We start from the raw sequence: 13,137 nt of genomic DNA on the forward strand, positions 1-13,137 counted from the left end.
GACGTAGAATGTTTCACAAAGAGAAACGTCAAGTTGGATGAACACTGCGAACAGCGAGAGAAAGAGAATGAGCGATGAACTTCAGAATGTTCGACAGTTGCCATGGGTGCGAGCGCAGGTCTATTAGAGCCACGACACAGTGGAGTTGAGTGAGTTACAAGTCAGCAAGCTACAAGTAAAGTGAGCAGGGAAGTGATTTGCGGATAACCAAGCTATAAGTTTAATTGTGTTAACAAGTTTAGTAAAGCGTTGTTGTTGCTTTAACAAGTATTGTAAAGTGTTTTACTGTATTAGCAAATATTGTAAATTGTTTGTTGTACAATAAAGTTAATTGTACTACAATTTCGTCATCGCTAGCATTTATTTAACAATCCAGCGATACGAACCGAGAGATTTGGGAAATCCGGACGAGGTTTCAAGGATAATCGTAACAATTGGTGTCAGAAGTGGAATTGTTAAATAAATCCCGAAGGAGAAACCACTAAAAATGGCGAAAATTCAGGACTTAAAAATTGAGAAGCTGAAACAGGAGTTGGAAAAGCGTAATTTGGGCACCTCCGGAAGAAAAGTGGAATTGTTATCCCGGTTGCGAGAGGCTATGGAAGCTGAAGGCATCGATGTGGACAAATACAACTTCCAGGGTAAACCCGACGATGCATTCTCAAAGGACGAACTGAAGGATGAGGCTGCATGTTCGTCGAAGGATGTGCATTAGACATCCGCGAAGGTTGAAGAACAGCAAAAGGCTCCTTCTTCATCAACAGCTATGGACATGAACACGTTATTGGCTGCCATGTCACAGATGATGCAAGCACAGGATACACGCATGTCACAGATGTCATCACAGCTGTCGTCACATATGCAAGCGCTGGAGACTCGTATCTCTTCAGAGGTATCAGCGCAGGTGTTATCCCGGTTAGAAACTCAGCTACAGGCACAGGAGGCACGCATATCATCACAGCTGGAAGCAGAGGATGAAAAAATTACACAAATACAGGACAAACTTGAAGAGAGACAGGAGAAAGTCAAAGCAAAGGTCGTCTTCGTGATTTACAGCTGAATCGTCCAGCTACTTCGACGAACGACCATCCTTTGACGGCACGATTCCTTTCCAGGTCTTTAAGCTCCAGTTCGAAAAGACAGGTACAGCAAATCGTTGGAGCTTGCAGGATAAATCTGCTGCGTTATTCGTCGCATTAAAAGGACCTGCAGCGGAAATCTTGCAGACTATTCCCGACTGTGAAAGGAACAATTACGATGCGTTAATGGGTGCAGTGGAAAGACGTTATGGTAGCGAGCACCGGCGACAGATCTACCAGATGGAGATGGAGAATCGCTGCCAGAAATCCAACGTGACTTTACAGGTATTCGCCTCCGACATTGAAAGGTTGGCTCACTTGGCGATTGGAGATGCATCTGGTGAGCACCTCGAAAGAGTAAAAATCCGGAGGTTCATCAACGGTATGCGGGACGTGTATACCAAGCGAGAGACGTACGCGAATCTAAATCCAACATAGGGCGCAAACGCAGGGCTGAGGGAGACGAATCCAACTCCAATCAGTCGTTAAACTAAAACGAGCCAGCAGGAAGGGCCCGTTGCTGGCTTCAGAAGATGAAGGGCCCATAATCTCCGTCTCACAAATTGGCCGGAATGCGAGCAACCTCACTATTGGGGGATGTGTGAACGGGCAGGAGCGAGTGCTGACAGTGGATACTAGATCGTCACATTCCATTATTCGACCTGATGTGACTACTTTTTATGTGAAGCCACTACCTGGAGCAAAGCTGCAGACTGCAACTGGTGAGCGAACCCAAGTATTAGGAGAAGTACTTTGCGAGGTAATACTCGACGGGTTGGCCTCGTACACGAAGTTTATTGTGGCAGACATTGTGGATGAAGTCATCATCGGCGTGGATTTCCTACTTGGGCGAGGCATGACGATTGACTTCCAGGGAATGATCCTAACCTATGGCGACAGGAAAGTGCCACTTAGGGTTGGTTACGACAACCAGTGCTTCAGCAGACGGTTGGTCTTAGAGGAAGTGCCGAAGATTCCACCAGAAACGTAAGTGGTTAGTTGGGCAGAGGTTGACAGTGATGGCGACGAAATGGTTTCGTCAGGAGAAGGAAGTGGTTCACCGATACAGGAAAAGCGTGACGGTTCCACCAGCTTAGTGAAGAAGATGTCACAACAAGGAAGTGGTCATGGCGAGCCAGGAAGTGTTTCCGGCAGGAGGAAAAACACTGAACCACGTTTCAATGGTGATACGCCGGTGGTCGGAAATGGAAGCGGCTATGGAAGCAGTAGGCGCGCTTTGAAGTGTCCCGAAAAAGGTGGTCGGCAAAGGCGAGCAGTTAAGCCGGAAGCCAAGGATGTGGTTATACATGTCCGATCAATGAGGTTGAAACAACAATGAAACAATGGGCAAGTTTTAGCGTGAGGAACCGGATTTAGCAAGATGTGCTAAAGGCAGTACAGCACGAAGGCAGGAGCCTGGGTGTCATGGACAGAGGATGCGGCATAGATCTGGCAAAAAGGGTGCCCACGAGAGGAGACATGGTCTAGTCACCACCAGTGGCCGACAGAAGCAGGACCATGTGAGATGGTGCACAACCGGAGATAAGCTGGAAGCAATGCCCAGTAACGCATTGTGGTTGCACATGTCGCAGCAGAAGAAAAGCTTCACCTCCAAGCAAAGACGTGACTGGAAAGATCCGTATAGGATTGACAACCGGCTGAAGGACGAAGTGCATCGAATCCAGACAGCTGGGAGACCGAGAAACAAGATGAAATACTAGCAACGCTTGGATACGTAGGTGGAGGGCAGTGTGGCGAATACTGCGGCAACGCGAAGCGAACAACGAGAAATTGGCAGAATGTTCGAGGAATGACGTAGAATATTCCACAAAGAGAAACGTCAAGTTGGATGAACACTGCGAACAGCGAGAGAAAGAGAATGAGCGATGAACTTCAGAACGTTCGAGAGTTGCCATGAGAGCGAGAGCAGGTATATAAGAGCCACGACATAGCGGAGTTGAGTAAGTTACAAGTCAGCAAGCTACAAGTAAAGTGAGCGAGCTATAAGTTTAATTGTGTTAAAAAGTTTAGTAAAGCATTGTTATTGCTTTAGCAAGTATTGTAAAGTGTTTTACTGTATAAGCGAATATTATAAATTGTTTGTTGTACAAAAAAGTTAATTGTACTATAATTTGGTCATCGTTAGTATTTATTTAACAATACAGCGATACGAACCGAGGGATTTGGGAAATCCGGACGAGGTTTCAAGGATAATCGTAGCAATTTGTATGTACATACATACGAGCATCAATTAGTTGCATTTAAAGAAATGGCGTGTCGTCCATTTCCGCTGTAGCGTACGTAGTGCATAGATAACTTTTACCTCGCCCTATGCACTACAGATGTCGCCCTATGCACTGGACTTTTTATAGGAACTTTTAAAGAAATGGCGTGTCGTTTATTTCCACTGTAGCGTACGTAGGGCGACAGCTAGATGTCATCTACCTCGCCCTATGCTCTACAGATGTCGCCTATGCACTTGACTTTTTTATAGGAACTTTGCAAAGCAAAGGTTTTATGGTGTCGGACACACAACATTCTAAGTTTCTAAGTCCACAACATTGAAAGTTTCTGGATCCACAACATTAAAAGTTTCTGGATCCACAACATTAAAAGTTTCTGGAGCCACAACATTGCAAGTTCATACAAGCGTTGTAATAGTAATTCTCATAAAGGAGTTAGTATTGGTGACAGGTAAAATTCAAAAGTGTATGAAAAAAGATGTCGAATTTCGACAACTGGGTGATACTAGTAACTATAAATCTAAAAGACAAAGAGTATATTTTACCAATTAACACAAAAATACCAACGAACGAAACTGTAGAGAAGGAGAAAAACTTTCAATAAATAACTTTCACAACCAAAAACTTAACTTAACAGACAACGCACCGGTATACATAAAGAACTACAGACTACCACAAACTCAGCAAGAAGAAATACAAAATTTTTACGTACAGTTGGTCACACTAGATATGATCATTCTTTTTCGCTTTATTCCGTAATCGAAAAATTAATAATTTAGATTAAGATAATATTTTTATCAATTTATTTGAGAAAAATAAAACGTTTAGATTATTGTTTGCATTTTCGTCGATTTTAAATTTGCTACCTCAAACACCTCTTTGAGGTAAAATTTTCTAGTGACGGAAGCTGAACTAGAAACACAAAATTTATGATATAATTTCGTGACGCAAATTATACGCATTTTTTAACTGCCTTTGAAACGTACGGAAAATCTTTTTTTATTTATTCGGAACGTTGCGAAATTCCGTATACTGCTAGAAACACAAAATAAAAAACAGAAATTTTGCAACGATTCGTATGAATAAAAAAGATGTTCCCTATGTTTCAAGGGCAGTTAAAAAATTCGTATAATTTTCGTCACGAAATTGATATCTAAATTTTGTGTTTCTAGTTCAGCTTCCGTCACTCGAAAATTTTACCTCACAGAGGTGTTTTATTTTATAGAGTGAGAAGCAATCTAGATTATTCCCAGCTAGCTTCTAACTAGTTTTGCAGCGTATCCTTTAGAGGTACCAAAGAGTAGCTCGGGAATATGCAATATGGTCTGTACCCTTGCGAGACAGTCAGCCTTTTCGTTGCCTTGAAACCCTTAATGTCCCGGAACCCACCACTGCGTTACACTATTGTCGGCTCCCAGGTGGTTCAAGAGTTCACAAGCCTTGATGGGATTTTGAAAGAGTCTAAGGTTTTTAACGCAGCCTGCATACCCGACATAATATTTGTTCTGGCCTCATTTGCTTTCTACAATATGCTTTCTAGATTGCGAAGAGCTCCGCCTGGAATATGGTTGGGTACGAGCCCATTGAACGCACCGGTGAAATATTCGTGTAAAAAAGGTTGCTAAAATGTTTGGAGAAGATATAACTCATTTTCACGGAACCTACCAAAATCCTATTAAGCCTACCAACTTACCAAATGGAATAAAACCTACCAGTTTTGGTAGGAAAAGACAACACTGCCGCGGATGCTCCCTAAAACAAAATATAGTTATACCTTATTGTCCCATAACAAATACATTACCTTGTAATTGTTGCATCTCTCTAGCAATAAAGTAAACATTTTGTAAATTTTTTAGTTTTACTGTATGTATTTTTTTATGATCAAAACATCGTAAACAACGACATGTTATGTTAGCTTACAATTTTAATTTTTCGTAAATTAAAATGCATCAAATGCATAAAACGCACGAAAAGTTACTTCTTTTTTAGCAATGTACTAATTTTTTTCATGGAAAACTGAGATATAATTCTAGTACCGTTCCTGAATCTGGCAACCCTACAAACAACTCTGAATTCTATGCAGTGATTCAAGAATATGACATCGCATTGCTTTTTAACTAATGCGTACATACTTAAGGTTTGAAATAAAGATAATTAGTTATTTTCGATTGGTAAAACATTTTATTGTTTATTGCTGGTTAGAGTTATGTATATATCACAAATACATACTAACAAATCATGTAGGATTTTAGGTGACTAGACCATTTTATTACTTAACAATTGTTTTACATTTATATCTTTTTATGTGTAAACATGAATGTACATATGTACATACGTATATTAGTTGTTAAGGAAACAGTTATGTGTTTTGTGATCAGATCTTGCGAATCTTGAAAATATGTAGTTGTATTTGGTTTAATAAATTTAAGTTTATTATTATTATTAGTTAAAAAAGATTGCAAATAACGATTTAGTTTTCATACTTTTTTTTTAATATACATATGTATGTATGTATGTAGTTTTATTTAAACATGGTAGGAAAAATGCCTATATCTAGCGCCACCAGGTAAAGTGCCGGAAGTTGTTGATGAATAGCTGTAACCACCGGGTCCAGCGCCGGTGGTACTAGTCCTCTCGGTGCTGTAATTGTAAGATCCTCCCGGACCAGAACGAGATGATGACTCAACACTCGTAGAGTACGAGGAGCGCTCAGGCCTAGCATAAGAATTGCTAGAATCGTAGGAGCTCTTTTCGACATTAGACTTGTAAGCATATGAATAGTCACTAGAACCCCTCTGGCGGTGGGTACCTGGCCTTTCAGTACACAAATCTAAACGTGGTGTCTGCGAATATGGGTGGCAGAATTCAAAGTGATTAAATGTATTACTGCCTTTAAGTTACATACACTTACGAACGAATTAGTATAAATTCATAAGTTAATATAATAAGCTATAAATATATTTAATATAAATATTTTTATAATTTATTTTTTGTTAATCCACAATTTTCTTATGTAAGGTTCTCGTGAATGAATAGAAGAATTTTTATGAGAATAGGAATACACTCTCATCCTCAGCCTCTAATTAGTAATGAGCAGGGAACGGATTTTTAGGACCTAAAAACCTATAAAAAGGGCAAAATAATATAACGAAATAGGCTAGGAAATACAAAAATAATAGCAAAATAGGCAGGAAATAGCACTAGAATATGCAAAAATGCAAAAGAAAGCACCAAAAAAAGTCAAAACCGCAAAATAATCAAAAATGCTTTTATTTTAGAAATGTTTATTTTACAAGTAAAACGAGAAAAACTATAAACTAGTTTCATTATGTGAAAAACTTGTACTTTGAACTTTTGACTATTTTCTCTTTCCGAGTTTTTAACTCACAAAACTTTAAACTGTATAGTTGTAGTAACATTGAACCACAAGATGCATTTTGAAATTTCCTAGCAGCATTTTCATTAGATTTTTGCGAAAAAAAAGCCTTATTATACTAAACGTGCGCTCGACGTGAACGTTTAAGAAGGCCTTTTTCTTTGCCTTTTACAATTAATGGCAGAAATGGCAAATATCTTAAAAAAGGCAACGTCAAATAAATATATATGGAATCAAGGAAAGCTAACTCGTAGACATTCTTAATCGAATATACTCTTTCTCTTTAGCAGAAAGAGAGGCAATTTCCATAAAATCCGTTCTCTGGTAATGAGTAAGTGTATTTACTCAACGATGAGACTGAAATGCTATTCTCATGAAAATTATTCTTATCGTTTACGACAACCCTTAATAAATACTCTTGAAAGTTTAAATATAAAAGAAATTGAAACATGTTTGAATTTTTCTACAGAATATATTTTTACACTATCCCAGCGAGATAGTCCAGCGCTGGACTGTTACGAACATAACACTGAGCCAAAAGCACAATGGTTTTTTCAACCAAGTTATGGTTTGAATTTTTCATGGTCAATAAGCCGATTGTAAGAAATGTGATTCAAGTTGAACATTTGAGAACAAATTTGTATATATGGCAGTTGCTGAACGTGCAGAGGTGCTTGCTGTTATTTGTTGGCTTCCAGCAGTACGTAATTTTAATTTAATTTTATTTTTTTTTCTTAATTACATTTGAAGACACAGCTTGCTGTTTGCTAATCCAGTCAGAGGAAACATGTTAAATGATAATAAAAATTTTTGATTTGTATCTCCGAATTACGAAAAAGCATCTGTGAAGTGCAGAACACAAACTTATTCAAACGAAAAATCGCCAACCAAAAGTTTGGATATTGTAAAGAAGATTGTGGTTAATATTACCAAATCATTGTTGAAAATATCAACCAAGACATTGTCAATATTAACCAAAAATCACGTTAATTCCTTTTCAAGTTTGAATTTGGATATATTAACCAATTTTTGGTTGATTTTTCTCTCAGTGAATGTAAGCAGGTACTTACATGAACTGATTCCAGTAAAAAATGCATACTTTTCACGCCGGCGTTCCGATGCCAATATTAGGTTTTTTCCCGTACGCAACGCATGATCATTCCCGTCCTCAACAAAATGGGTAATAGAGAGCGAAAATTGGAACGTATTGGATCGTAAGTGTCTTCTTCTTCCTGCCCGAAACAGCCTGGACTTTTTCTCCGGTTAAAAATGGATAACGTGTCAAAGTGCATATCAGCTGTTTTATGTTTACATGTGGCCTGCATTTGCTTGGAGCATTTAAGGAATACAGAACTGCCTGTTGATGTATTTCTAATCTTCATATACTTAGAATTAAATTTGTGAAACCAAAATTCAATTTCCAAGCGTTTGCTTTTAAGTGACAAAAACAAAAACAACATGAATAAGCTGTTCTCAAATTCTGGGCACGAAATATGGTTTTTTGCGTTCCCGTACTTCTGGACTTTGCTCCATGTTAAGGAGCAAACTTTTCTTTTATTCTCTAATTACCGGATCCGGTCCGGATTGTTAGGGAAAGAACCTGGAAATGGCGTCGTATAGGCGTACGGTTGCCAGACGTACCGATTTTATCAGTACAGTACTGATTTTTCAACTCTTGTACTGATTTTATAATTTTCTTCAATCAGTACGCTAATGTCCTGATTTTTCAAAATTTGTACTGATTTGTACTGAATTTCCAATTCAAGCAAAATACTTTAGAATTTTATTAATGTTTTTACATAACGTTGGATCTTCCTTAAACTCTACTGTAGAAAGTAAGAAGAAAATAATTTAATTATAGTGGGCATGTTTCAGATAATGTTTGATATGCCCAAGAAATTAATACAACGAAAAGATCAACCGTATTATGGGCATATCACCGAGTCGTTACATCCCAGTTGCGATAATATAATGAAGCTTAAATTACTTAAAAAGAAGACTGATTTTTTTGTCCAGTGTTACCTATCTCGAAAATAACTTTCAGTTTAATAACAATAAATATGAATATTCGAATGGCTTTTGCTTATAACTTACAATTCTTTTTTCACAATTTACTGATATTGTAAAAGAGTTTTGCGTACAAGAGTGTGAAGGGTTAGATTCTTGCGAATGACATCCATGGTACGGTCCGTAGGATGTCATTCGCCTGAATCTAATCCTTCAAACTCGCTTGTTATGACAGTGCGAATCGGACTATATCCGTGCGGATGACAAACTTAAACGAAGCAACTGAGAGTATTAAGTTTGCTTCCTGGCGCAGAGAGAAACCTAAAAGTACTTTTTAAATGAAATGTATAGAATTCTTTGACTATTTAAACACTGAAGATGGAAATGGTCTCATTATTGCTATTCAAAAATGTAAATTTCACGACAGCAATTCAAGCGAAAAATGATTTTAGTTTTTTTATTTTTATATGGAAATTGACAGCAAATAAAAAATCATTTTCCATTTAAATTGTTGGTGAAACCGGCTGTTACATTCATAATTTTGCTTTGAATAAAAATGAACTAAAAAGTTCTGATTTTTTTAGCATGAAAAAGTCTAACGTACTGATTTCGCGCTTAAAAAAATCTGGCAACCATATAATAGGCGAACAATCCACTGCGCTAGAAGAACTCCTTGAATTGAATGAATACATGAATATAAGGGGTATTCCATGAGTAAGTAAACCTTTGTGTCCAATTAGTAGTAGTAGTATTTAGTAATCGCGCCTAAACACTATGTGAGCTATCTTTTGTTGAGTTTGTCTCTACCCAAGGAAAATGTAAAACATTTTCCAAATAGAAAGTTTCGGAAGAATTGATTTTCTATAGATTTTGTTTACGAAATTTTGCATTCCTTTAATTTTTATCGTTGTATTTATTGCAATTGAAATGGTTGCCCAGGTTCAAAATTTGTTCATTGCTAAACAATTACTTAGGTTAGGTTAGAGTAGAGGTGGGCAAAACACGTGATTTTCTACGTTATACGTCATGTGACGCTTTCTCACGCGTGAGCGTGAGTGGTTTGGGAGAAAAATCAGGTAAATTCCGTAATCGTTCGTGACTGAATCTTTCGATGGCGTGAGCGTGCGTGAGTTAAATTCTCCATCAATCACGTAATTTTCACATATCGAGGCCTAACCGCGAAAAAGATTTAAGCGACACATTTTTCAAAACTTTCTTTTTGAAGCAGAAATGTTCCTAGAGCATCTAGCTGCGTTTTTGCATCAAAATTAAAAATAAAAACAAAAATGTCGCTTACATCTTTTTGGCGGTAAGGGGGTCGTATGATGTACATATGGCTTCGCGTGGCGCGCAATACCTCGCATCCTCCAAATGTAATACAACATATGAGGTGGCATAGAAATAAATTTATTTTGGTTACCCTGTCTCAAAGCTTCCCTACTTCCTAAATTTAATAGTGCGTAATTGTAGTAGAAGCTCATATTTGATAAGTTTAGTTAGGAGACCATTCAAACGTTTTGAAAGAAATAAGTTTCTTCGGACTTCTGTGAAATTTTCGGACTATCTTACACGTTTTGAAGACATTAATGCGGAAATATAGTTATTTGAAAAAATTAGAAAACAAAAGTTGTGACTATATTTTAAAATTTTGGGTGAAAGCTAAAGATTTTCCACTTCTTAGAAGCTTTTCAAGGCACGTTTTACACATACCAGCTAGCTCAGCAACTTCTTAGTGAACGATTTTTTCTGTGTCAGGCAGAATTCTAGAAAAAAGACTTATAGGTGGCATACACGGTGCGTCTGACTCGCGAGTCATTTGTGTACGTGTTGATTCGCTTCAGAGTCATGTCGGTGTAACTAACACATATTTATTTTCACAAACACATCCAAACCGACTCGCGAATCAGACGCACCGTGTATGCCGCCTATTACACGACTGCTTGTTGAAAACTTCGACAAAATATTATTTTTAAACAAAAATATTTTATAATCACATTGAATGAATATTGAATTCTTTTTTATACTCGTAACACATACATATATACGTATATCGGAGATTTGTAAAAAAAAAATCACTCCCGTGACCATCTCTAGGTTAGAGGCAGTGGCAAATTCATAGCAGTTCCATTCACAGTTACCGGATTAGAAAAATATATGATGGAATTTTGACCAAAAATACAAGATGGAAATATTTGGCGCGTACATATCTTTTGCGGTTATGGTTAGGTTTGGGTGTTTAAACCACCCTTGTGGAGGGAAATATGCATATAAATTTCCCATCATTTAGTTTAAGATAATAATGGTAAAAAATATTTTAAAATCTAAAATTTTTAAGATCTCTTTTCAGAGATAGAAGTCGAGAGATCTAGCTTTAATTTAAGCCAGGAAGGTTTTATCACCTTTTGTTTCTTTGCTACAGCTTCTAAAATATTGGTAAAACCGCGACTTTTTGACCCTTTGACCTCGTTTTTTTAAATCTGCAGCTGATGGAAACTTTATGCTTACGGATTCGTATTGAGCACAAAAAAAATCTATCAAAAACAGCTTTAACATTTGCCATATCAAAATTTTTTTATATTTTTGTTGGGCTATGTTAAACACTAAAAAAATTAACAAAAATTCAGATTTCTGTTTTTTTCCTATTAGTTATAAGTTTGCAAAATAATTCAATGAATAACATCATGCATGCACAGTAGACTGCGCATTATATTGCAACTTTGTCCTACAATGCAAGACTCCCCGCAGAAAGGTTCATTAGGTCATAAAAACGTGATCTGCGAAAATTTTTTAAAATCAGATAACGGAAAGACGTGCCTCAAAGTATCTAAAGTTCAACAAATTCATGGAGTTTTTCACAAAGCGATCAATATTTTGCCTATAAGTCAGTGCGAAATTTAATATATTTTAATGGCACTTGATGGAGTTTTGTCCCCCGATGTCAAAATAGCTATAATATTTGTTTGGTCTAGAACACACATTCACTTTTATTTCTTACAAAATAATTTTGTAACACACTGTAGTATAAGTTAAGAACTGTCATATTAGTATAAGTACTCAATAATGAGATTCTCTCATACTCTCATTTTCACTCATTTTCCAATTCCTTCTATTCTTAAATTGTCAATAGCTTTGAGAAAACGATACTTCAAATAAATTGTTGACTTCACTTCTTCTTGTAAAGCGTAAGCTCGCGGTTTTTTACTTCTACGTTCATCCGGATTCGTACTGCAACTTGTAGAGTTTTCGGCATCGAAGTAAATAATTATTTCTGTACAAACCCAAGCCGAACCGAAGGGTCGGAATTCGCAAAAAATCCATTTTTTAACGAGTTCCAAGGTGTCAAATTAGGCATCTTTTTCATTGGCGATCCTGCCAGGAGACTTCGCATAAGTTGTCCTGCGCAAAACTTCATTGTCACATCATCATACGTTCATCTAGGTGGATCAGCTCGCAAGGATTTGAAACTTCGCATAAGTTGTCCCATGTGTGCCTAACCACGTTTTCGCATCGTCATAAGTTCATCTAGGTGGATCAGCTTGCAAGGATTTTGACACTTCGCATAAGTTGTCCTATGTGTGCCTAACTACGGTTTCACGTCATCATCCAAGGAGTTCATACCTCGCATGGGTAGTAGGGGTGCAAAGGTTGTAACGTTTATCTTCCTCAATCATCAGCCAAGAAGTTTTGGGTCAATTTACAGACATATTCCAGTTATAAAGATCTATAATTGACAGAAAGTGTGCCAAGGTAAATTGCATATATAAGGATCCGTTATCGTTGCATTTATATATGTATAGCTAAAAATCCGCTACAACCGCTGCTATATATCTATATGAGGTGTGCGCATTGTACGTATATGTACATATATTCCCTTTAAGCTACGCCAACGCATACCGAACATTGGCGCTCTTAGCATAAGTATTATAACTGTTCATAATCCAATGCTCTACAATTTCGTTACACAAAGAGAGAAATTGTTTCATACACGCTAGGCAACGCTATCACCTGTTATTGTCCTATCGTTGTGACATCATTGTTGCGGTAATTTTTTCTGCTTGAGTCTCTTCGCATCGCCGTAGACTTCATAGTACTTAAGAGAAAGTATTTTAGCTTCGAAAACGGTCATTGTTGTGCTAGCTCAGTTTGTCTCAAATTTACATTCGTACGTCGCTGCTGCCATCTTCATACCGTATACAGACCATTTTCGCTTCGCAAAAATGACAGAAAATCAACCGTCACTTGAAGAGTTAAAACAACTTCGAGCGTCTACCAAGGGTAGTATTACCCGCATTAGAAACTTAATTGAAGGAAACAATAATCTTTCCGTAACAGAGCTTGAGTGTCGCCTTGGTATAATTGATTCGTATTACAAACAAGCCTCGTACTACCAAACTCAAATTGAGAGACTGTCCCCAGCTGATAATGGTCGGTC

At 37.4% G+C, this 13,137-nt stretch overlaps 1 protein-coding gene across 1 annotated transcript; it reads right to left on the reverse strand.

Annotated features, from left to right (window-relative positions):
- Positions 1-5,480: 5,480 nt before the first annotated feature.
- Positions 5,481-12,885, reverse strand: LOC118749833 (protein anoxia up-regulated). The gene is made up of 2 exons (XM_036484613.1): positions 12,864-12,885; positions 5,481-6,212 (listed from the first exon to the last, which is right to left on the reverse strand). The coding sequence occupies exons 1-2, from the start codon at positions 12,883-12,885 to the stop codon at positions 5,848-5,850; spliced, it is 387 nt and encodes a 128-aa protein (XP_036340506.1). The 3' UTR covers positions 5,481-5,847.
- Between the last annotated feature and the right edge of the window lie 252 nt (positions 12,886-13,137).

The sequence above is a fragment of the Rhagoletis pomonella genome, unplaced genomic scaffold (assembly GCF_013731165.1).
Source record: "Rhagoletis pomonella isolate Grant_MI unplaced genomic scaffold, Rhpom_1.0 Rhpom_scaffold_00063, whole genome shotgun sequence".
Classification (NCBI taxonomy): domain Eukaryota; kingdom Metazoa; phylum Arthropoda; class Insecta; order Diptera; family Tephritidae; genus Rhagoletis; species Rhagoletis pomonella.